Below are 26750 nucleotides of genomic sequence, written 5' to 3' on the forward strand. Positions count from 1 at the left end.
AACAGAAAGAAATCTGAAGGGTGTGAACAAGTGGTTGTACCAACTATGTCAAGAATCCTCTCTTTGACAGACAGAGCCAGGTTGTTTACATTTCTGTCTTTCCTTGCAAAAGAGGAGGACATTTAGACAGAGACAAATGTCATTTTCTTCGGGTGTCAATGTCGAAAGTTCATGTGTAAAATGTTGTAAGGAAGCATGGAATAGGCCCAGGTTAGCCCTTAAATTCTGGCAATCTCTTTTTTGTTTGGTCAGGCCTGCACACTAATGGTATTGTCTGGTCTAACATTTGCGATAAAAAGAATTCTGTTATTTGATAAAGAAAGACTTGGTGGCAAAAAAGTCCAGGAAGCCATTGTATCTAGTTATGTTTAGAAAAATGACATTGGATACAACAAAGACATGACAGGGAAGACAGCCATACTATGCTGTCTGTAGTGATTGTTCTGGTAAAAAAGTGTCTCTTCAACTTTTACATCAAAATAGGTGCATATTTGCATATAAATCATCTTACCAATGGCATTTATTACTCGTCATTGATGTGTAAGGTAGGCATGGTTTCTGTGCTTGCTGTCTGTACTGCACCTTTGTATGAGGGTGTAGCCAAAACAAAAGCAACAATGGCAGTGTCTGCAAAGGTGTGAAGTTTCAGACTATGAATAATTTAGATTGTCTAATGACTCAGCCACTAGAAAGGATGTGCTTTTGTTCATCTATTTTACAAGTTTTTCCAAATTCCAGTGTGTTACTTTGCCTAAAATCATAGTTTGATAAAATCAATTTATGTCTGAGAGAAAGTGGTAGAAATAAACAAAATTGATTGAAAAATGTTAAGGTAGAGACTCTGATCTGGAAGAATCTGGTAGAAAAATTTGGTAGAATCACCGTACAGTTAGAGATCCCGATCGAGTCTCATCTCTTATCGGGACCTCTACTGGTAGAATCGCAGAGTCTCTATACTGATATACTAGTATACAGTATATGTGTATCTTGACACTCATCTCACCACCAGACATAATCTTTTTATTTTTCAACTCAAGCTTTTCAAGAAGACAACAAATAACATTTGTGCAGTCTTTTAGCAATTGCCTCAAGCAGCCTTTACTTCTCCTGGACCATTTACCATGGATACTGTTACCTTCTTTGACAAGTGAGCTGGGTGAAATTAGGGGGCTTGTGCACTTAGATCAGCGACCTTCTTTTAAGCACAGGGGGAGCAGGATAGCAGATAGCAGCAGGCACCATAGGGAACAAGGAAATTGATGCTGTTATCTCAGCCTCAAATGCAGTAATGGGTTCTGAATAGAGTGTGGACGTTGTAATGAAAATTAATGTAGTGGAAGATCAAGGAGCACAAGGGTTGCTGCTTCAGCATGCACATTTTTATTCCTGTAATTCTGTCTATTGTATGTCACAGATTCAGTGGAAAAATAAGTTGTCTCTAGCGTATATGTTATGTTCGTTCAGCTTCGTGTGTTGATGATGGCAATGACCGTGGCCACATGGTGACCATTGGCATGGTTAGACGAAGGGGCACGACTGAGATTTGAGAATAAGCTTTTCGCTTTTGTACCGAAAGCCTCATGTAAGTCTCTTCTTGTTGTCAATTATCATTTAAACCTAGAAGTCTTCTCTCACTTACCTGAGGTCAGTGACCTTTCATAGACAGATTCTACAAGGTAAGCCAACCTCTAAAGTAAAGGTACTTGATAATTTTTTTTTCCAAATCCATTTATTTAGTTATTGGTATAAAAATACAAGCACCTAGAGACCGCCTATATTATATGGACATGGAAACTTGTGTTCTATTGTATAGAGCTACTGTTATGGGTTGGTTCAATCTGAAAGGATTGTGTGAAATGAATTGAGCAGCAATATGCCCATACTTAATCATGTTAACCTTCCTGTCAAGTAGGACTTCAGTTGGTACATGGTACTAACAGTTAATCAATGTGGTGATCTCAACCAGGATCAGTGATTAAGCCAAAGGCCTCTTTGTTTCTTGAACAGCTGATGACTTTTCAAGTACCATGGTTCATGATTCCACAGTGTTCTGTCTGCTGGAAATGTCAGTACCAAACATCTGGTCACATACTGTACTGACACAGACTCGTAGTACATCATACTACATGTACTTGACTACTTAAATATATTTTACAAAACAATTTTTATCTCATTACAATGGCTAACACAGAAAATATAAGCAAAGCAAGTTTCTGGTTAACACAGTTTTTGTATGATGAATGTAGCAAAAGTGTTGTTGTAAATGGCCTCCAACTAAAGCTAAATAATTGAAAATAATTTAAGACTTAATTCTGCTGTCTTGAAAGAAATGCCAATTACTTGTTCTCTGAAATGGTCAGTGGTCCATTTGCATCAAAATTGGAAAATTGCCCAAAATCAATGAAGACTAATTCTGAAGATATAGCAGTAGATTTATTGAATCGTTAATGAAGCCATGCCATAAGTAGATCGATTGTGGCATACTTAACAATTTAGGAGGTGCCAAGTACATGATGAGATAGGCCAGCACGTTATCTGTTTCTTTGATTGGTGGTGACCAGCACCAGCCAGGAGCTTCCTTCAAATGTCACTGGAAATCCCTCTCACAAACCACCAAAAATTGAGATAAATGTGATGGAAGGACTCCACTATCACGCTGGACATGCGAGAAAAATTGAGGTTCAAAATCAAAAAGAGGTAAAGATGGTAACAAGAGGCAGTAATTGCATTATTGCTAGTTCACTGCACTTAGTGTCATGCGGTCTTACAAAGGATTTCTGAAAGCCTCCCTGGTGTTAAGGTTAAAGGAAGTGTACTCAGTGATGAAAAGTGCCTGGCACACCTGCGATGTTCCAGTGGGCAAATGTGTATCCAGATTCCCTAAGGGCACTGGGAGGGGAGGAAAGTGGGCAGGAGAAGCCAGTGAAGTAAGTTACCTTCCAATTTACTTGCAGACAGGTATTATGCGAGGTCGCCTGGTGGCTCCAGTTTGATGGCTCAAGTCTGACGAATCATGAGACCAATGGAGACATTGCATGATGTCAGGCTACAGTGGATGTTGACTCATCATCCTATAATCTGGCTTGTATCATGTGAAAAAAAATATCGTAGCCCTGCTTTTCCTTGCACGAAAATTTATGGAGACGGAAAAAGTGAATCAATTGCATTTATTTGAAGGTTAGCACATATAAACAACCCTGATAGAAGAAAATGCAATTTGCAGATGGTGAGGCAGAGAAGCAGTTAGGCCGAGGGTCTGATGTGAGATAAGTCTGCATATGTTGGGTGAATGGCTCCCAGGCAGAATAAGCTCTCCATAAAGATACTGATTATTGCTGGCAAGCAGGGCTCTTTTCTTTATTATAGATCATGATAGCTTGGGCGCAGCATAGTATTTTCCCATCTCAACTCCTGCCTGGGTAGAGCATACCATATATACCTGTCAGCATAGTAGTGGTACAGACTATCATGCTGACATGCCCAAAAGCAATAATTCTGTTTGCTTGTTTGCATCTTTATTTAACTGTAAATGCTCCGTCAGTATTGCCCTAAGACTATTTTTCATTGAGGTGTCACTTCTAGAAGTATATTTTTTCTACAATATACCTTCATTGAACCTTTAATATTTGAGTACAATAGGAGATGAATTGATCAAAAATAAATGTCATCTCTCAACATCCAAATAAGTGAATTTTTTCTCATAGCAAGGTGAAAATGCAAAACAATACTGCAGAAATCTGTTTGCAGGTATGGCATGAAATTCTTACTGTTGAGTGTAAGATATTTCTTATTCAAAATCTCAGGATAAGGTTTAAACTATGTGGTTTTAGTGAGTCTTACATGAGAGAAAGCCAGAAAAATATTAATATACTCTCTTTATTGTTCACCGTTCTGTATTCAAGCATTAAAAAATCACTGTACTTTGTTTTGTTTTTAAATTTCAAGTGTATGTGGGCGTTAATTACTCCAGTGGCTGGTGTGGGGGAAACACTGTCACATGCATCTTAATAGAAACTGCAGCCTATCTATCATCCCACATTACTGGTTTTGTAAATATATTAGAGCCACCGGGGGAAGAAGTAACAATGGGTACACAAATAAAGATCATTGTGTGAGGACTTTTAACACCCATAAAATATTAAAATTGGATTCCATCCTCTCATTTGATTGCCATCAATATTGTTGAATTATTTATATGATTGCTGCTTTTAGAGGATTAAAAAGAAAGCAGTTTTAAGGACCTGTGACTTCTGCCTGAATTGGGTTTTATTCTTCAGGCTCAACCCCTGTATATCCACAGATTGGGGAGAAGGAAGTCAGGGGATCATGTTTCTGTCCCTGATGTTTTATCATGAAACAAGGGTACCATCAACTAGATGCTTCTTACCATGAATAATTGATGTCCTTGATGGCTAGGTGATTGTGAGGGTGTTGGGTTCTGGGAGACAGCCCCACTATCTGTGCCATCTACCTGGGTGCTACATTTCCGCCTGGCACGCTGATCCTCCGTTTCACCACTTCCTCCAGGAGGGGGGTATTGAGATGGAGCCATCTCCAAAGGGCAATCTTTATCTACCTTAATAGTGGGCACATTTCTCAAGGCAAACTAATGGTTTGTGGTGGCAGCTTGCAGGCATGCCTCTCATTAAGTTACATCACATGCATTAGAAGTAATCATTCCTGCTCACCTCCAAGCCCCCATTAATGATTTACCAGGTCCTAATCAGGTTTTGATGGGAGTGTACGGGGCTAGCGAGCTGTGCATTAGCTGGATGCTCCTCTGCCCACCAAGTACACAGACTGATGATTAAACTGCGTGAGCGATGAGCATGGAAGGGCTGTAATTATCGGAGGGCCTCGTAATGGAAGGTGTTGTCCAGTGATAAATCCTGGAAATGGTGGCCAGTCCGAACCCCTCCCTGAATACCATGTCTGAGTCACAGCCTGGAACAAAAGACAGGAAAAGCAGTGTATGAATTGATGGGAAGGATGCTCCAGCTCCTGTGTATCATTATCTGTAGTATCTTGTACACCTGTGTTGCAAATGTCCCAAATCCTTTGTGCGATCATTTTTCTTCGGGGAATTGTTTTCATCAGCCCTTTTTAAAAAAAAGGCGTTATTTTTTGGTATTAAATTAGAGAAGTTAAATAACAATTTCATAGTTGGGCAAGCCTGTTTATGGGGAGGTTGTCTCCAGGGGTGGATATGGTGTTGAAGCAATTCCGGGCTAGAGCCGAGACATCAGTACCATTTGAGACCCACCTACAGTGATTTCACCATCACCTGTTGAGGGGGGCACGGTCGATAGAGTGAAATCTCTTCTACAGCGTTTCCATTAGGGGAGGATCTTGTTGGCTGTAGAGAAGTAAAGAGGATGAAGGATTTTAACCCACCTCTGACTGTGTTGGAGAAAGTGTATTTTTTATGTCGAATTTATTGTTATTGGCTGAGATGCCAATTAGTAGCCACTGTTATAGCAACTGTAATGAACAAGGATGACAACAGTACAAAGTTCCAGTAAAATTTAACCAGGAGAATCCTTCACACTGCATCAAGGCCATGACCCGCAAAAATGATTTTGGTAAGAAATATATTCATGTTGGTGCATGATTGAAATGGCAAATTTGATTGCAACGCTGGATGACATCACTCTTCTAATGCTTTCCATAAAACAGAAAGGTACTGACATTTTGATAAATGAATGTCAGTGATCATTTTAAATGTGCATATTGAATGCATATTATTCTGTGGTATTACTTCCTGACTCCCCCTTCAGCCAATGTTTGGAAGTTATATTCATCTCTGAAATATGCTCCTTTCCTTCGCAGTATACAGAGGTCTGTTGCAGTCGAAAAAATTACTTAAACAAGGTCAATTTCCTGTCAATTTGTGAAATTTTTTGACCCTTGTTACTGGTTGGTATATAATCTTAGCCTGATCGGCAGTGCTTTGAGATTTGAATTGAAAATTATTAGATTGGTACTTCCCCCCAGTGCCAGGAGATTGTGGTAGGGTAGCTGGGATGTCATTGTTGATGAAATGTTCAGGTCCTTTGCATGCTACACGAACCTCCAAATTGATCCATGTGAAGTGGCAGTTTTGCATTTATTTGACACACCTTCTGTTGGCTTTGAAATTCTTTTTTTTTTACTGAAGTCTACAAAAATATGATGTTCCATTTTCATACACTCAGCTGTCAACAGAATCCTGTGTTTGATAAATATACAAGGTCTTCCGTGTCTACTCATGATGCTGCATAAGAGCAGGATCAAGTGCAAATGCAACAGACTGCCCCCAGTAATTACATTTTGCAGGTTGTAATTAACTTACATCTTTTAATGCCAAGCTTCAGCCATCATGTTACATTCATGTTGTGTCAGTTTATGTTATTGATGCTTCTGTTTCTTCCCTGCAGGTTTTTCCTGAAGTTTTTCATGAAATGCAATCAGAATTGTCTGAAGAATGCGGGCAATCCAAGGGACATGCGCCGTTTTCAGGTACTTTGCCCTATTCTTGCATGTTAAGTAATCGTGGTGTATCCCCTTGTGTTGTATGCAGGTTTTTCCTCAAGGCTTTCCTGAAGTGCAATCAAAACTGCTTGAAGAACGCTGGTAATCCACGAGACATGCGACGCTTCCAGGTATTCCCCTTACCAGTCCCTATGGGTGCCTTTCCCTTCTTTTCTTTGAATGATGGTGGTTAGTTTGTAGTACACTGAGTTTCCTCCATAATGTTCTTCTTGCCCTGCTCTTTGCTCCTTTATAAATACTTCAATAAAATCTTAAAAATATGTTTTTATATATATATATCCTTATCCTGTCCATTGTAAGGATGTCATGTTATATCTGTAGAACTATAACGCAGGAGGAATAAATCCTACCTGTTCCAATAGTGTTTGTAAAAGAGTATAGAATATTGAACAGAGGGTAAGGCCAAAGAAAAAGTTATTGGCTTTAGAGCCAAAAAATAGCTATGTTATTTCTTGTAAAAAAGGACCATGTAATATTTTGTGGTCTGATGAAACATAGGTTAAATTCTGTAAACATAAATTGGACTGGAGCCACTCACAAGCCCTCCCAAGTTTCACATATAAAGGGTATTATAGGCAGGTTGATTTTCAAAGAATCAACTCAACTTTCGGGCAAACATTGAGCTTGTTAAGTGAATGTATACAGTAGGCTCAGAGGTGTTCAGGTCTCTGAGTCGCATAGATCTGCAAGTTCATGTGTTTGAACATTGAAAGTCACTAAACATCACCAAGTTTTTCAGTAACCTTCATCTGTGGCGTTAATGTTTCCTATACCCATGCTCTTCAACTTAGTCGGGCATCTCCAACTATATTTTTTTTAAACATTATCGTTTTCTTTTTATCTCAACCTCCTTTATTATTCTTTTTTTCTGGAACAGCTCTTGTTATCAAAATTTACTTGCTACTCAATACTTCACGTAATAAACATTTTAAAATCTGCCAGATACTGCACATCACCAAAATGGCATAGTTGCTAACTTATCATCATCAAACAATATCATACTAGAGCAGCTCTTTGGGGTTGTCAACTTCAAACGCTAGTTACCTGTGTCCTGTGGTAAATTGGCACATGATGATCATGCACCTGCAGTAGATCTGTGATAAAAACATCCTACGGTTGCAGTTCATATATCCTTTTGGCACATATCACAGAGCATATTATGTGCTCAGCTGTAAATAGAAGTGGATTGTTGCTGTATGCAGCACTGCCTAAGCTGCTAAAAGGCTATTTTCACCATAGTAACATCTCGTGCGTGGTAAAAGTCCCACACAGCACATTTCTCTGGCACTGATTCTCATGTAAGACACATGCCATGTTGTACATACCACCCACCCAATGTTTTATCCCCACAGTTGGCAATAGAGGAAGGTTCTTCTAAGTTGTGTGTTAAAGATATATATTTGTAAACAAACATGATAATGAAAGATAATTGCTTTCTTTGTGAGGGAGGAATTTTAGATATTGGAAATGTGAATTCCATTATTTATATGTGCTGGTATGAGCAAAGAACAATGATTACATTGGCTTGACTGAATAAATCTAGAACATACCTCCATCAGTTTAAGGCTAAAGTTATGGATGATTTTTTATTATTGTTGTCAAACCAATTAACAAAGCTAAAAGATAACTTTTATTCTTCTTATTACTATTATTAAATTAGTCAATAATTAATATGTGGACTTCTAAATTTCAATGAATGGTATGGATATGTTTTGAAATGTTTGTCTCAAAAATGATTCAAACAACTTCATTCGTGAAACATTTGTGAATAATATCTATGTACTACAGCTCATATCTCATGCTAATTCATGAATTTATAAGCATGTAGTGAGTGCTTTATTTTTAATGTAATGCTGGAAGTGTTAATGATTTAACAAATGTGTGCATTTATGCAACATATGTACAAGGTTAGAGCATAACATACAATTGTCAAATTTATTTTAGCAATCTTCTCAGACACCACAACAGTGCCAGGTTCCTCTATTTGTGCTCCTCTCCCATCTCATCATACCTAATTCCTTCCACTGTTCATCATACAAACACACTCTTATTTTTGCTCATGGCTGGACAGATACAAGTGCCTCTCATTATGTGGAATGTTCTGTCAGGTTCCTTGCCTCTACCTGTGACATCCCTGTCGCCCTGCCTACCCCTCCCATCCTGTGTCCTGCGCCGTGGGGTGATAACCCTGGGTCACCACACAATGTATATTATAAACTTCATCCCAGGGAGTGGGATAGAAGAGAGATCTCATCACGTTCAAGCCGGAATATTGAATAATAATGAGAGTTTCCCCAGGATTTGGGTAATATTGGTCGAGGTGGCAACACAGATGTAAGTGATCCTTCCTCTCAGTCAGCCCCATCTTTAGGATGATAGATTTCTTTTAAGTTTTTGCAGGTATGCAACTTTAATTCAGCAGTTATAATCAATTTTTTGGTGCTCCTGGGCAAAATTGCACAGGCATGTCCTCAGTGGGAATATAGAGTTTCAATCAATAGCCTTTAATACTGGGTTCATAGGGTCAACTTCTGCCAAATATTCATAACACAAGTACAGATCACTTAGTGGGGACAGTTTGCCGCTGCAAAAATTACCTTTATCCCATTATTTCGATTCAATAAAAATTAGTTTTATTTCTGTCAATGCCAGCACATTTGCTGTAGTTAAGACACAAAAAAATCATAATTTATCAAGTCCAGGTAGTTTGAACAAATGAATATTTCTGAAAGAGGATGAGGCAATTCTATCATTATAAACAGCCTACTGCCTTTGAGTTTGAGAGATGGTCTAAAAAATAGTCTTAGCCCAGGTTCTCTCCCACTAATGAGATCTAAGACTGCTGCATGTATAACTAAATGGGGAAACTACATGTTCAAGTTTAATAAAGGATTTTTGGTATTGGATGAAGTTCAAGAAATCCATGACACATCGCAAATTATCTCATCTTGCTAGGGAGGTGTGACAAAATCTAACATCAGGGCAGTCCCTAAATGAAATCAATATCTTCATCTATAATTACCCTGGGATGGCAATGTATCTCTGATTAAAAACAACTGGGGCTGATTGACATGATGATAATATTCCCTGGAAAACCTTAGAAATGTCAGACTTTGAATAATGAATAATGCTTTCAGGCTATTCAATATGGGCATTGTTGTTTTCTAATTATTGGCTTGCTGCCTGTGCTGCAGTTAACCTCAAAAGGGAGGGCTGCTTTTGATTGCCTGTAGCCCACAAGCACTTGATTATCTAGAGGACAAAATGCCTAGTCCCTTGATGGCCTTTGGTCAGGTAAGAGCTTTGCTCTCCATACAAATGACAAAGTAGCCCACGAACAAAGAGACCTTGTATGATTCTGATTACACAAAAGCCACAAGGTAGTTCCCAAGTGATAATCTTAGGAGCAACTTTTCCTCCAATCTGTCATGACTGCAAGCTGTAGAGTCCTTGTTAGGGGATGTGGTGGGTGAATGGCAAAGTTCCTGGTCCAGGGAAAGGGGTGATGTGATACCGTGGGAACAGGACCAACCTGCTGCCAGATAAGAAGCAAGACAACAACGCCTTGTCTTAGGTCAGGGTGGCCAGAGATGCACATGTGCCAAGGTACGTGTTCTTGGCTGAGTTTTAGACAGGTCCCACAGACAGGGGTAGGTGTCCATTTCACCCCACATCTGCAACTTCCATCTGTACCTAAAAGTTTTGGATTGTTTTCTCCCCATGGTCCCTGGAAAGAAAAACATTTGAACAATAAACTATCATGACCAGGAAGGGGTGCCAGTTGGGACAATATTTCACACAGAATTAACTGGTTGTTGCAGGGAACAAAGTGAGTGAGTAAGTCATGAGAAATGCAGCAGAACTCCTGACCCCAGATACACAGGTCATCCCTGACTGCTCAAAATATGAAGTACCCGCCTCTTGTTTTGCTTTCCCTGAGTGGATTCATGTCTGGACCAGGGTGATGGTTTTTGCAGGGTAGGTAGGTAAAGCTGCCAGGAATAAGGGTAAAAGGGTTTCTTTGTACTTGGAGTCAGTCCAGAACTAGGAGGGGACCAGGCTTGAGCTGCCCTGTAAACAGCAATTTAGCCACCATGCCTAGATGGGAGCCCAGATAAACTCAGCCCCCAAACCATCCACTAATTAGTAGACAAAGATAGACCAGAATCAGTTTACTTCTTCCAGACAGTGCAGCAGCTTCCAGGGGGCCTTCCAGTTCATGACTTTTGGGCAAGCCTTGTCATCATCATTTCTTTTGACAAGTTAGAAAAGAAATGTTACTCTCCAACATTAGCATGTTTTGGTTGGGAATTATTTTCTCATTTTTTTGGGGGGGCCCTTTCTACGATTCAGTGTGTTTCTAGTGTTCTTTCATTCTTTCACGTAATTGCAGCCTAAAGGCATTGTAAAAAATAACAAAATATTCCCTGACCGAAACAAATGGACGTGTAGCAGCTTATGTATTGTGTTAAAACTAGGTAGGAAAATGGGCTTTTGTGGAAAATATGAGGTCCCTGTTTGCCTGCTCACCAAGTAAGTTTGAAATCATTGAAGTAGTTCTCCCCTCATTTTGTCTAGTTTCATGAGCATGCAGTTTGTAGTAAGTTACTGTTGTGTCAGGTTTCAATCAGGATTAATTACACCAAAACAGGATGGAAAATAGTCTGTTACAAAGTCTGGTTATTGTTGCGTAATCCATACATTCGTACCAAATCTCAGCAATCTTCCTCAACAAACATAAACCTGATATTTTCAGACATACTGAGAGACAGACTGACAGACAGACATACATTATTGGAATATCTGAGCTTTGGATCTGTCACTGTCAAGATAAGAATTACTGTCATGATCATGTTTTGCTAACATCTAGTGGGTTACTGAAAACTGACGTGCACAGGATAGGATTGCTCCTGGAAAACTCAGCAACTTGCACGTTAAACTTAAAGAACCCACCTCACATACAGTATGAATATGCCAGGTGTAAAGTGGATGAAAACCATACAGTCTAATGTCTGTAATTACTGAAGTACTGAGTCGATGCTGAATGGCAGGCCCTTCAGCTTCAGTCCCATGAAATTAAAAGATTTGTAAGCTCATAGCAAGCCCTTGGCTGCAAAGGGAGGGAGTGGTTGGCTCATCCAAATACACATGTGCAGGTTTAAATTATTTGTCGTCTCAAGAGGTAGATGGATGCTTGCTACTAACAAAAACATCCGATTGTTTGATGGTTAATTCTAAATATGCGTACTTTGAGATTCAGGGAGTGACCTTTAAACTGCTCGAAGATTTATCTCAATCAAGTGACTTACCAGCTGACTCAAGGAAGGCTAGTTTCTACCAGACCTGGAGGCAGACTGAAGAAAAGAGTAAAAATTGATGATAAAATGCTCCTCCTATTTTAGCCAGTGTCTACAATTTTTAGTCCACCAAGAGGTCTGTTAGAGACTAGGAAAAGCTGAAAGGTACAGAAATGAAGTTTCTCCAGCCAACAACTCTATTCTCTAAGAAAACATCATGGCCAATATTTGTTTACGAATGAAACAACTGGTCTGCCCAGTCCTATGTTTGGGATCAACAAATGCTGTAGTAATGTAAACAAAATTAGCATACTTGGTAACCCAACATAGTCCATTCACTTCACAGAATGCTCCATTCACAATCTCTATACACAAATCTCTCATTCTTTTCACTTAAGTAGGAGAGACTACTGGCTAAAGATGAGTTGTAAGGCTAGTGCAGAGAGAGCCCTCTTAGCCTTTTAGTTTGTGAAACAACCTTAGTTGTTGATGACAACTCTCATCAGCAACCAGAAAACTGCTGGTAAAAATATAACCCCCATGGCAATGGTTACAAGGATTGGCCATCAATGTGATCTCACTAGTTAAAAATATGATTGAAAGAGAATGAAAGGGGAACATGTGCAAGTTGTGGTGAGCACAATTGACAGGTCTGGTTATTTATTGATAAGAGTTGAGGTTAAGGAACTTGCAAAAATTTGGTTCATAAAGTAATTGCATTATTTTGCATTTTGCCACTTTTGTAATAGGGCTGGGCAAGTGGAGTCTTATATTATATGGTTAATTTTTATAAATAGATGTCAATGATGAACTGTTGCATTGTTGACACTTTATTTAACTTTCTTATATGTCTCAACATGACTCAAGTCCCTGAATTTGACAAACATCTAAACTCATTAATTATCATGGCTGTTATTCCCCTCACCGGGGTAAATATGGTCTTCAGCTTTTGCTATGTCTTACCGTCAATGACAAAAATTCTCTTGCCCGAGGACAGAGAATGTGTAGGAAATGCCTAACAGTCTGCTGTGTTACATTCTTCTTCCAGGTCGTCATTGCCACAACAGTGAATGTGGATGGCCACGTGTTGGCCGTGTCAGACAACATGTTTGTGCACAACAACTCCAAACATGGAAGACGGGCCAGACGTCTGGACCCCTCAGAAGGTATGCTGCTTGGGCACATGTTCCATGTCTGTCGGCCTGTAGTCTTGACAACTCGGCTCAAGTTATCCAATTTAATGTTGCTCTTGCTAAGAGGAAGACGTATCAGTGTGCATCGCTTGCAGGCAATATTATTAAAAAAGGCCTTGTTGTTGTGTGACAAGGACGCTTTGGCAAAAGACATATTTTTTCAGGGTTAGATTTTTAAGAGTGAATTAAGTTTCCAGATATGAAGAGCCTTTTCCTGGTTTACACTGTCAAAGCTTCTTAGCTGAAGAGTTTACCATCATACAGGACGGACTGTTGAAACACTTGTACAGGTTAATCGGTACAGCTTCAACCTTAAGCTGCAGAGTTGTCAGAAGCACAAAGTCAAATATGAGGGAATTTTCAAAATTATATGTTACAAGAAATAGGAGCTGCTCTGACATTACTGCACAGGGAAGCCTTAACTAGCCTTATATGTATCTTGTTTAGAGAGTCCTAATCTTACAGTGTAAAACTATCCCCACAATCTAGTATTCCCTGATGCAAGTAGCAGGAGTAATGTTGTCAGACAGTCTTAAGAACTCAATCGAAAAGTCTTTAAAGGGAAGAAGTGTGAAAGTCCCATGAATACCAGCATCCATCACAGTCCTCCCCAATGTGTTAGGGGACAGGTTGTTTTAAACAACACAACAACAAGGTCCACTGCTTTTCTCTTTGCCCTTAAAAGCTCGGGTTCCTGAAGACTCATCAGCGGTAAAAACTTGCCATCTTATGTGAAAGATTGCATTCATCATGTGGCCGAGGAACACACATTCTATTCAGATTTGCAGTTGTTGGTGTCATGAGCTCGAGGCGGATGTTTGGAGCCCCGGCACATTTGGGAGAAAATATCAGACGGAAGCACCCTGGAAAGGTTGGCCTGGGGGCTTTTGAGAAGCTGTTGTCAAACATGGGAAAGTTCGACTTCAATTTCCCGTCAGCTGTTTGTTGGAGGGAGCTCGATGGAAATCATTGCTCTTAGCTGTACACTTTAATCCTGGTCCCAGAGACAGAAGAAGGAAAGCTAATGGAAGTTGTTGGACTTCAGGCCAAAAGAGCAGATTATTTTTCCATTATTATTCTATCAACAGCCTTTGACAAAAGATCGTAGCATGCCATGCTGGGAGAGAAGTGGTCTCGGAATGGTATCACCAAAGTCATTCCCTTGATCCCTGTAATTTCTGATAATGAAGCTAAGGGATTTGAGCAATAACCTGTGGAGGCTGTTTGATAGTATAGCAGTGCTGTGTGTAATCTGCCATCTCTGTCATTGTGCAATATGGTTAACCCTACTGTTGCAGAACAAGATTTTTCTTTTGAAGTTGACCGTGCACCACATTTCATTTTTTAGAGAACCCAGCTTACATGTATTGTACCTCTCAGGGTTAGGGATTTGTTATGAAGCCTAGTTCTAATTGGCCCAGACACTGACAGAGTTACCTCTCATCAGGAAGCAATTTTTAAGTAAAGCACAGCAGAGATATTCCTGTGTCCCAGAGATGTAGCACCACATTTGCCATCGGCATGGAAGAACACAGTCTGTTTATCTGAGGAAAAATTCCCACAGAGCTTTGTTATAACCCTGTGTATGAGTAGCACTTCATAATGAAAAGCAAATCCTATTTAGGGTCCACATACTGGTAGGCTGGCACATTGAGCAATTTAGTTTGGCTTAATAAGCTCGCAGTGGATTTGTTGTTCCAACAGAATATGCCAATGATGTCCAATTCAGGCTTCCTTGCAGTACTGTAGGGAATTTCCATCACAACCCCTCAGCAGGTGGTTGGCAGGTGCAGCAAATGAGGAGTTAAAAGACCTTGTCTTCATCCCTGCTTCATTCTTCTCAAACTTAAAAAGTAAACCAATTAGAGATCTTGCTATTTTTTGTCAATGATTCAATCATAGCCTGGATAACCAGCCTTTTTAGCTTTAGTAGGCTCTCTCAACAGAGAGAAAGCTTGCTAAAGCTAAAATGGTAGGAGTCCAAGCTAATTCAGGGAGGAATCAACATAAATAAGAAATATAACTGATTAGTATTAAGTTTAACACATGCTCAGTATGTAGTCATTCCTGTCTTAATCAAGCAAAACATCTTAGGGAAAAGTTGTAGATGTCAAATGATGTGGGAACTGAATTAATTGGAAGAAAGCAAGTGATGCTGCAAGTCACAGCCTGACTTATTATTTTGTTCTGTATATTTTCAACCCAAAGAAGTTTTTCTACATATCCCCATAACCTCTTAGAATCCCCATAACCTCTTGCTGAATTGAAGTTAAGTCAAGAGAGATCTTTTTTTTTCACGTATGCAAAGAAGAGGACTCCATGCCAACAGCCAGCTTTGATATAGCTTCTAGGTGAACACTACAGTTCTAATTGCCTCTTCATACCCAAGCCTCTGACAGTGTTCCACTTGCTGAAGTTAGGGCACTAGAGTGTTTGCCTTTTTTCCTCAAGTATTTAAAGAAGAGGACTCAATGCCAACCTGAATCCTTGTCCACTCACAGCATGTTTTTGATACACTGTTCTAGGTGAACACTGTACAGCTCTAATTGTCAGTGGATGGACAAAGGAGTTACATTTATTTCACATTGCAGCTTGATCTGCCCATGATTCTGTTCCCACATGGTTTGATGGTAACATTAGATGCCAATACCAAGGCCTGAGACAGATACTTGTTAGAGCCTACAGTGATAAATTTGAGCATAAAAAATGTACAGCCCTCTCTAGGTGATAGACTGCCATAGTTTGGTCTCATTAGAAGCAGTGTCCATCAAGTGCCACTGCTGTTATTGGGAGATGGATGCATTTCTGGGGGAACAAACCTAACAAGGGAGGCCAGACAGTATTTTAGGACCTTTTGGACAGATTATCTATGGTTTTTGCCACTAATGGTTTAGGAACAACCAAAAGTTCTTTACCAAAGAAATCAAATTGCCATCAAATGCCATGTTATCGATTGATAGATGAATACCCACACAAGAGGAGTAGCAGTAATGAGGGAAAGAGGCATTATGTAGGGTTCAAGGGATAACTGTCAGAAATTCCAACGTGGCTTCTTAAGTAGAGGTGTTGAAAAGGTAGAAGGGAATAAGGAAGATTCCCGTTGTTTCCGCTGTGTCGGAGTAAAACGTTATTTGTTTAGCAATTTAAATCATAGGCGGTGGTTTATTGTTAGCAGTCAAATCTATGAATGAATTGAACATGGAGAAAGACAAGTAGTGTCAAGTCAACACTATCCCTTACATTATCATATTAATTTGCTGTGGAAAAGGATTTTGATTTGAACTTTGTTCCAGCAGAACTCATGTTGATTCTATGAGGATTTGAGTGGACATTGTTATGAAATACCATTGTTTATTTCTATACAGATGGAGAAATGTCTTTCTGTGGAGACTCCAACATAAATAGAGTGCAGAAGGGTAAACCATTTTGACCTTTATTTCTGTTCAAATTTTCTTGTAATCCCTCTCTTAGTAATAAAGCTACACCTGCAGTTTCAACCTATAGTAAATTTCTGTTCTGTTCTGCCTCTAGGCCTGCTTTTTCTTATTATTTCTCCCCTTAAAATTGGTAATTTCAAACACTTGGTTGATATTCATATTGCAAAAAAAGAATCCCTGTAATGATGACAGTTAACTGCAAAACTTGAACAGAATTGTACCTACCATCTCACAAAAGCATTTTATAGCATTTTCCAGAATAGAAGCACCATTGTAGCCTGATATTCAATGTCACTAGCCTTCCTGTTAGGGTGAGCAACTGTGGATGTATATAGGAATGGCCCGAGCATTATCATAGCATACAAATTGGTAGAATAAATTTCAAGTAAAGTCAGCTTTACAAAGCTCTGTTCGGGATTACCCAGGAAGCATTTGACTCATATCAGAGATTTGATTTTTCTATATCGCCTATAACTCCGGACTGTAAAAGCAAATACGCCACTATGCAAATTGAAGTAATTTGACCTTTCGGTCACAGTGAAGATTTTATTTAGCCGTCTGTCATCCGTGGAAGTAAATTAGAGATTGAGACCCCCTGGCTTGTTGGAGCAGGCATTTAGCAGGGAAAAGTCTAAACTCTTGCCAAGGGCTGCTGACTTGCAGCAGATTGTCTTACTGGGAAGTGATTAGGGCTGGGGAGGTAGGAGATGAGATGATGGATAACTTAGTTATCTCCACCCAGCGCCAGAACAGTAATGGGCAGTCATTATCTAGTGAAGAATTGGCCAAACAGATAAAAGAATGAGAAGGCCGGAAACGATGCAGGTAAGAAACCAAAATGATGAAGGAAAGATGGAGTGTGCGTCAACTGTATGTCAGGTCAGAGGAGTTGGAGGCCTGTTGGGGTTATACAAGCTCCACTTGTGGCGGGCTCCCCCGCTGGCAGAAAGTTAAACTTTCACAGGGAGGACATGTACTACTAGTGTGGGAGGGAAGATGCCATGCTGTGAAAATTGTTTCCTTTTCGGTAGTAAAGTTGAAGAAGTTAGCGTAAGTGGTCTGCCTTGTTTGCAGTAGATAGTATGTGAAAAATTCACTGTAATGTTTGCCTGTTCAGAATCAATACTCCTGCGTAGAACTTATAAAGGTACGCTAGGTAGAAGATTATGTAATACAAAATATATCAAGGCTGATTTAAGCAACTGGATAAATAATTCTCTGAGGTTGTGAAGGAATGGGTACTAGAAACTAGAATTATAAAATAATTTGAAAATGTCTGTACAAAGAGCTTCATATATTAATGGGACTTAGTGCTCAGAGACAGTCTTCTTGAGAAGATGGCAGTATTTCTGAAATTATCTCTATGGTAACTTTTGGTTCTTCTCTCTCGTAATATCTTTATCAGCTGGCAGAAAAGGTCACAAGCTCGTGCAGTCAGCCGCACATCTTTCATTTTCAACACCTTCATTTGTTAGGCCTACAGAAAGAAAAATGTTGTATTTCTGGTTTCCTGACCGATACTATCAAAAACCTGCCGACCCTAGCCTTGTTTGGGGGGTCGACTGCTGGAAAATATAAAGACATCTGAAAAACCTGACATCTGAATTTCAGACCCCCAAAATATGATTTCACACATTTTTAGAATTTTTATAGCGTAAATCAGGTGAAATTTTTGTCTCTTTGCAGCAATCAAACAGAGGGACAGACAGGTCCTGGAGACAGCCCTGGTCTTGATACATTTTAGTTTAACATTGTGTATTTATTGGATGAGCAAAAATCTTTAAAAAAAAAAGAATCTTGTATCTACGGACCAAATTTTTCATAGGACTGAAATCAGAAACACAATATTTTTTCCTGGGCCTTACTAGAGAACAAAATGGTGTGCACCACAGGGCAGAGAGAGATGGCTGTGAGCACCTAACCTTTCTGTTATCCTGTTCCTGACTGACATTTTTTTCAGCTGCTGTCAACAACTTTTTATCTTTGATATTCTGTTGTCATTAACACATGTAGCCATGGAGAATCCTTACACGGTTGTCTTTTGTAAATGACACTTTTGAAGGTGGCATGGAAGGCTTAAGGTGATGCAAAGTCTTGGTGTGGTAGCTTATTCCAGCTGGCAGGTCCTACATTTCTAAAACTTAAGAGATGATCATGTTGTAATACAAGTTCTTCTGTTGTCCACAGCCACACCCTGTATCAAAGCTATCAGTCCGAGCGAGGGCTGGACGACGGGAGGTGCTACCGTCATCATCATCGGTGACAACTTCTTTGACGGCTTACAAGTTGTGTTTGGTACAATGCTGGTATGGAGTGAGGTAAGTCTGCCCTAGATGGAAGTCTCTCTACATTTAGCAGAGTGAGCCACTAGAAGGAAGGCAATTGCTGACTCCCACAGAAATATTTTGGCGTTGTTAGTATTATATCCATAATCCATAAAGTTTCTACTAATCTGGGACAGCTGATACTTACATTCAGATTATAGTTTGCTTATGACTGTTTGAGTGGATGTAGTCAAAGCAGAATGGCACCCACATGTACATTGTAGGACCTTCTGTTAAAGGAAAACTCTGGTCATGAAAAATTGAGTAGAGTTCAGCACACTTCCGTTCAAAACACAAGCACAAAAACCAATTTGTGTTCTCCCAAAAAAATTTTGCTGTAAATACCAATAGACATTTTATGCAACTACACAAGAAAGGGAGAAAAGGGCATTCTTAGAATTCCACATTTAAGGAAACTGAAAAATGAGGTACACTTTGGCCATCCTAGCCTTACCGTTGGACATGGCCTGTTAAACTCTCAACTTGGTTTTCAGCTCTTTTTTTATGAATGTAAGAAGGAAAATCATGCAGAAGGTACCTCGTTATTTCATCAGTGTTTTACATCATACAGAGCCAGTGATAGGCCCATGTTTTGTAGACACCCCTGAACAGGTTCATTTTGTGCACTTTGTTGTGTAGTGCAAGTAAATTGGACATCTAAATCAAAGCTTCCTGTGTGGAGGAATGACGGAGTTGATTAGAGATGGCATTCACTTCATCACAAAGCTTGTCAGGCACAGAGCTCAGAGGTTGTCAACTGTGGGAGTTGACATGAAAGCCTGAAGATGTAGGCTTGGGCTGTAAATGTGTCACCACAATAGCAGCTTCATCAGTCCAATCTAAACCCCAATCTACGCCGGGTGCAAGCCTGGGTGCCACTATGTCTCGTGGTATCGAGGAAGGAAGGCGGCACACAAAATCCTTCCCTGCTTGAGTGTGACAGCTTATTTTCCACCTGCATCTGTCTCCATGGCGACCGGGCTCAATGCAGTACCTTGCCAATGTTCTGCTTGGTTTGCTACGGTGTTACGCCAATAATCTTTCCAGTTATCTTGCTGATGTAACTATTTCTGTAGTCCATTATGATTTGTGGCAGGCCGAGTTCCAGTCACCATTGATTTTTGTCGCGACAGAAGCACCTCACTACCTTGTTTGTCATTGATCGTGCTCCCAGCCACCACATAAATCATACCTAGTTTGGACCGGGATTTTCCTAAAAGCAAGTGAAGATTAAGAGAGGATTTTCCAAAGCCGGGATGTCACTCATCATATTTTGCAGTCAGCCTAAACACGGGGATTTTGTTTCCAATATGCACTAAATAAAACAGTGACTTTGCTTCTGGTGTGAGATTCACATGTCAGAAATACTCAGTCATGGTGGCAGATGCATGCCTATCCTCATTAAAGCAGATTTCCCCCATTATCTTGGGTTTTAATCAGCAGATGGATTCCTGTCGTGACCCCTACTTAACAATTTCATAGCAGACAAAAATAAAAGCAAGTGACTCTGACAACAGAAAAAATGACTTTTTACTGCAGTAATTTGGTTACACGGAATTATGGCAAAAGCGAGGCACAGTAACGGCAGACAATACTAACAATAAATAGGAAAACAAGATTATGGACCTAAATTTATTGCTCTGAGGCCTGCCAGGAGTCCATGCTGTACCCCAAATTAGGACGCCAGCATTTCCATTTAAATTAATTCCTACCGTAACATTATACCATAATATCTTTGGCAATATCTCCAAGCGGTGGGAAAGATGAAAGGGACCGGGGCTTGAGTGGTGGAATTAGAACTTCATGGTATGTTTGGCAGTAGACATGATATTAGCTCCAAAATATTCTTATCATGCAGATGCCCCTGAGATCAGGTGCAGGTGACAGCAACAGAAGTGACACTGGCTTTGCTTGATGAAGGTTCCATAAATATATAATGACGTCATGTGAAGTTTTGGCCCGCCCTTCTGTCACATGAAAGTTTCATGCAGCCTTTTGAATAAGCAGAAAATGCAAATGATCCCAGGCTGTCACCTCCCTACCATATGGGGCTTTGTAGGCTGCTTGCACTAAGTTCACAGCCCACGCAGGATAGCTCTTAAAGCTCCGGAGGCTCAGTCAATGCCTGGTCTGAGCTTTTCTCACTGAAGGCAATGTTCGGGCAGGGAAAGATATGTTCAACTGAAATAGGGAAGTGTACACTGCACTTTCATTTTATGGGATTAACACACACACACGCGAAATGAGTCATAAATTTCCTAGAAAAAGTGGCAACAATAGATGTAATATGAGTACTTACAGAGCAGTGTGCCTCTGCAGACAGAATTATCTAGATTAACCATGAGCCCAAGTTTTTAGGTTAGCGCTCATGAAAAATTTACAGCATTGTACCTGCTGCTGCAGCACATATGGTGTGTTTAAAATTTCCAGCAGAGGAAAGATAACAAACACGCTTGAATATCATGCTATGAACTGTCAGCCTGCCATAAAATTAATGTGACTTTGAAATCTTTCAGACCTAGGAAAATTAATATTTAATGATTTATAACAGGGAAGCAACACTGTTGGGTACTGGTGCTAATTTTGGCAGGAAGTTTTCATGATAGTTAAAACACCAGACTGTACGCTGTAGGCACTGTTGTAACATTAAAGTTGAATGTTAGAAATAAAAATAGTGACATTGAAGTGTTATATGATGTTACTGATCTTATTTTGCAGCTGATTACACCACATGCGATTCGGGTGCAAACACCACCTCGGCACATTCCTGGTGTTGTGGAAGTCACATTGTCGTACAAGTCCAAACAGTTCTGCAAGGGTGCACCTGGGAGATTTGTCTACACATGTAAGTAGTAGTTAGCTTTCCAGGGAAGGGAGGAGTAAACTATGACTTGTGTAGGGCCACACCAATATATTTTTTGTTTATTTTTGGATTCACCAATTGTTTTTCTGATTTGCAAAACAAAAATATATAATATACCATTCACATTCGGAATCAAACCCAAAATTCTTATATTTTGGCACTGATAGTTGAAGAAAGTTCTTGTCTTGAAAAGTTGTTTCCAATTATTAATGCATTGATTATATTCAAAATTCATTGTTTGTGGCTCCTGTGGTAGCATTTTGGGGCTATCACAGGATACCCAGGACTGTTTTTCTTCATCCACCCACTTCATTGATTTCCTGCAGATATCAGCAAATCAAATTGGTATGGCCTAAGCAAAACTATTGTTGTTCCAAATGTTCCTAATGTGATGATGCTGTGTATAGAATTGTTACAGGTTTTTTAATTGTACCCCATGGATTACATAGAAAAACAGGTCAAATGACCTGAGTGTTCTCCCCTGGTAAGATAAATAAAATGAAAAATGAAATGATCTAGGAGAAAACATTGGATCGGATTGGCCCTTGTGAAGATATGGAGAATAAAAATTGGACAGAATGGATAGCCCATTTTCTAGCTACTATCATGCAATCTTTTTTTCCTGTCAGCAATCACCAGGCATCCCTTAACATTTGAGAAAATTGTGTGATGACGCACATTTGACTAAATGGGACATGTTGCTTGACGAAGCCTACTAGTATTTCCACTGCTGCATGTACCAAGATAACCATCATGCATTCTGAATATGAGCACAATAATATTAAAGAAAAGTAGAAGGAAATATAGAAGTACATTTAAGCATATTAAGTAACCATTTAAAATGTCTCATAAAAACATTGTGTACAGTATACAAGAATTACATGATGATGTGTATTAACAGATGCAGCAATAAGTGCCTATTTGTTCCAACTTCCATATTTACGGTATAATATTAAAATAACAGAACTTTAAAGAACACAAAATACCCAAATACCATCCACAAATCTTCTCCACACTGCAGTGCATGGAGACGTAACAAAAATATTTAGGACTTGTTAAAACTACTGGATGGTTAAAATGAAAAGTAGCCTGGCAAAAATCTGCAAATCTTCAAATTAAAAAAGAAAGATTTTTTAAACATGATTTCCTTTTCACTAACTCTGAAGCTTGTGGGGGAACATAGACAATCCATACCCCTACTGTTTCTAAAATTACACGGCAGACAGTAAGTGGAGGGAAAATGCTAACTGACTCCTATATGTGGTAAAGGTGGTTTGTAATGGCTATGATCGTCACCAGTGAGATGACAATAGAATTATGTGCACTTTATGACGGTATAAATGACCTGGAAACAAGCTTTTCACCTTTGGATGAACTTCAAATTTTGTCAGATCCCAAATTAAATATTAATACGTCTAAATATTAATCAGATTGCTTGGAACCAACTTTTATGACAGCTAGGACTTTAAATTACACAGCTTTTGTCAGGTTTATCACCTCCATCAAAGTTCAGAAAAAGGGTTCACGAGGAGGACACCCCAAATTTGTTTTCACTGAGCATCCTTCATTTCCAAAATGGAATTATGCAAAATCCTGACCCTGTGACCGGGGATGGCACCAAGGGAACTGCAATGGAAGATATTTTAACAGGCCTGTGTATAGGAAATGCAGTAATTATTGCTCTCCACCTCTCTTTCATTACACCACATCATTACTATCTGAAGGTGGCCAACATTGTCAGGTGTATTGAAAATTTGCAGAAGTGGAAGTGGAGTAGGTCAGAATCTCCCAACTGGGGAAAGTGAAGTTGCAAAAGGAAATGGGCCCGTGGATGCGAAATGACTTTTTATTTCGCCTTTACAATGCCCAGCCGTGGCTGGATGTATTACCGCGCCATAAAGCTGGTTAGAAAAATACAGCCCGACCAGAAGTCAGGGACAAGTTCGGCAATGGTTAGCAATGCCCTTGTACCCTGAACTCCTTTCTGCATGAAGAAACATGTTTGCTTTGTTGGAAATTTATTGTAGCAGTATATCAAGCCAGGTGCTGTTTGTTCTCCAGCTCTACAGCAGGAATTGGGCCCCAGTTGTGACAGATGCTGTGACAACACTTGACAAATGGTGTTGTTATTGCCCATCAATATTAGTAATCTTCCAGTTTCTTTCTATTGTGTGCCACATCCCCTGTAAAAGGCTTGTTGGAAGTGTTACAGAATAGAGTTTCTGCTACCTCCAAGTAAGGGGTCCAATTACTGTCCCAGGATGCTGTTAAATCATGCTGTCTCTACCCAGGTTATTGGTGTTCTACCTTGTCCATCATTCCCCTGTCACTCACATCCAGAATGAAGAATGGTTTCATCAAGTCATTATGCCTAATGACTTTATTTTCTGTTGTGTTCCTGTGCATACACCACACACATTAAAACATTGGTTGACATTTAGCCATGGTCAGACCACACAAACCACTGTCTTAGATGCTTTCTCTTCTGTCAAAATGCAGAAATGATTGATCGGGTGTTATTTACTAAACGTTCACTGATTACTCTGTTGAGCTAAATGGTTATACAAGATCCAACACAGCCGAAGTTTCAGTCATTGGTGTACAATGGCACTCCAGTTGGTTCAATCTCGTCACAGATGCCTTGCCATTATTACATTATTGCACTCAGATACACATGTACTATAGTAGGGTTTTATTTCTGCGGGACTTGATTGAGAGTGGTTAACAACTTTCAAATAGCATATTCTTTAATTGTATTTTTTGTCATTAAATCTGTCCTGAACTTACTGTCATAGCATTCAATAATATTTTGATTCAAGTACATGTAATGTAAAGTTCCTTCCTCATTTGGAATATAAACTAACAACCTTCGGTAAGTTTCATTATGAACAGATGATGATGTATCTTATATCCATGAAATATCAATTAGATGCCATCTGTGCTGCAATGATCTCTCTCACAATGATGAATAAATTCAGCTTTAGCTAGATGTTCAAAACTTAAACCAAAGCACAAGAATGACGAAAGAAAAAAAGACGTGTCTGTGACTGGTTTTGTCCAGTTTGTTTTTTTACTGGTTCTTGTGATGATCATGTTGGAAAGTATCACATTTCAGTACAAAAGTGTTAAATGTCATTGGACCATATGATGTCATCACATCAGCCAAAATGATGCTATGGAAAGATGTAAGTTGGTTAGGTCATCCAAAAATTAAACTGCTGAAGACAGCACGAATAGAGTTTTATAAATCAAACTTCCATTGTAACCCTCTTTCTCCTGCACTCCAGCCCCCCCCCCCTCCAAATGAGCTGCATGTACCAGCAGAATTACCAATTCCGTTTGATGTTGGGAGTTTGCAAATCAAGGATTAGGGGGAATTGGATTAAGGCACAGCGTGTAATTATCGGCACCAATATTATTGACAGTGATCCATCTCCAGTCTCATCTTGGTGTGAAATTGAGTTGTGTGTGATAGGCAACTGGACCGGATCTGTCCCTCGCAGTGTCACCGCGATTAAGATGGCTGAACCTTAGCTGGGAAATTCGTATTTGATGGGTTAGGCGCTGCCAGGGTGCCACCATCAAATCACAGGGGACTTGCCTCAGTCGACCCATGCTTTCATCTTAATCCATTCCAGAGCTTTGAAGTAGGAGGACAATGTGGATTTTTTTGGTGCAACAGCCTTTCTAGCGTTATGCATAAAATCATTTTAAGTCTATGATGGTATCATGCAATTACATGGGGAATATTAATTCTAGTGAAAGGGCTGATAAAGAAACATGCACAACAGGGTTATAACAAGAACCGAAAATAGAAGAGAAGTCCAAGTTCGCATATTAGTTACCATATTATCAAAGAGTTATTTTTTCCACTGTCAAGCTTTACTGTCAAGATTTACTCTCTCATCATCTTTAAGGGAACCATTTGAAAACATCATGCTCTTAAATTCTGAGTAATTAATTGAAGAAAAAACATTTTTGCCTATCCTTTGTACTGAACTTTTCTCAACATAAATTTTATAAATATTATAAAACAAGGCAATAAAATAGATAATAAACTTAAATGTACAATATACAAGGTACAACATATTGTGTCTACCACTATATAACAACAAACATACTAGGAGACTTATCTACCTTACAAAAACTATGAAGTATGGGATAAGGAAGTGCCTTTACAATGATTGGTGGAATTTTTAGCGTTAAGGCATTTTTTAGAAGAATGAATTAGATGTTGTTGTACATGTACAATATGTACTTAAATTTCTATTGTTTTGAAGGTTTTCTGGTGTTTTTTTTCTTCACAGCACTGAACGAGCCAACGATAGACTACGGTTTTCAGAGGCTAGCAAAGTTGGTGCCCAGGCATCCAGGAGACCCAGAAAGGCTGCCGAAGGTACAGTCCCCTTTTTCCAACTGTATAAGTTTTGTCATCAACTTGAAAGTAATTATGATTGTTTCAACATACAGTTTCAACATATAGTTTTCTTGGGTACACAACCTTATATTACTCTCTGGAAGAAAGAGAACTTACTCATATTTCTCTCTGGCAGAGAGAAATATATAGTCATGTAGGTAAGAAAACTATGTTGAATTGATTTACCAATCTGATTTAACTATTTCCAGAAATTACAATTATGCCCACAAACATATGGGTATCAGGCACCATGGCCCATATGAATGTTATGCTAATCTGGAGCCTGATCCCAGTCCTACCAAATAAAACTTTATGTGTTACGATATGTTGTTATATTCTGTTCAGTTCTGTTGAATTGTGCCAGAATGATTTGATGATTATTTTTTGAGGATGGGACAAGGTTAAGGTGATCTGAATGAAGCTTTAGCTTGTGTGCTGATACAATAACAGCATACATTGATCCTGAAGATGGATATATAGAATCCCTGCCTGGCAATAGTGCTGACAAAGCGGTATTGCACCTGGCAACCACTGGATCCATCCTCCAGACTGGTGATGAAGACAATAAACTGGCGCCAAACCTAAGTACCTTTATGACCAGTGTGAATCACAACAAAATGTCGCAACTCCTATTAGTTATTTGTAACAACGCTGTTAATCCTGGTGCAGGGTTGTAAAATGCGTAAAT

At 39.4% G+C, this 26750-nt stretch overlaps 1 protein-coding gene across 15 annotated transcripts in view; it reads left to right on the forward strand.

Moving 5' to 3' along the window:
• LOC109485301 (transcription factor COE3-like) overlaps positions 1-26750 on the forward strand; it is a 119785-nt gene that overhangs the window by 78767 nt on the left and 14268 nt on the right. For 7 of the 15 annotated variants that reach the window (XM_019788830.1, XM_019788828.1, XM_019788833.1 and 4 more), the window contains 6 exons: positions 6560-6641; positions 12877-12994; positions 16387-16437; positions 18646-18776; positions 21501-21627; positions 25953-26041. In XM_019788830.1, coding sequence (XP_019644389.1) covers positions 6560-6641; positions 12877-12994; positions 16387-16437; positions 18646-18776; positions 21501-21627; positions 25953-26041 — 598 coding nt within the window. Of the gene's footprint in view, positions 1-6416; positions 6499-6559; positions 6642-12876; positions 12995-16386; positions 16438-18645; positions 18777-21500; positions 21628-25952; positions 26042-26750 lie in introns of all 15 variants that reach the window. The other 8 variants (XM_019788823.1, XM_019788824.1, XM_019788836.1 and 5 more) reach the window with 3 other exon arrangements.

The sequence above is a fragment of the Branchiostoma belcheri genome, unplaced genomic scaffold (assembly GCF_001625305.1).
Source record: "Branchiostoma belcheri isolate BF01 breed outbred unplaced genomic scaffold, Haploidv18h27 scaffold74, whole genome shotgun sequence".
NCBI lineage: Eukaryota > Metazoa > Chordata > Leptocardii > Amphioxiformes > Branchiostomatidae > Branchiostoma > Branchiostoma belcheri.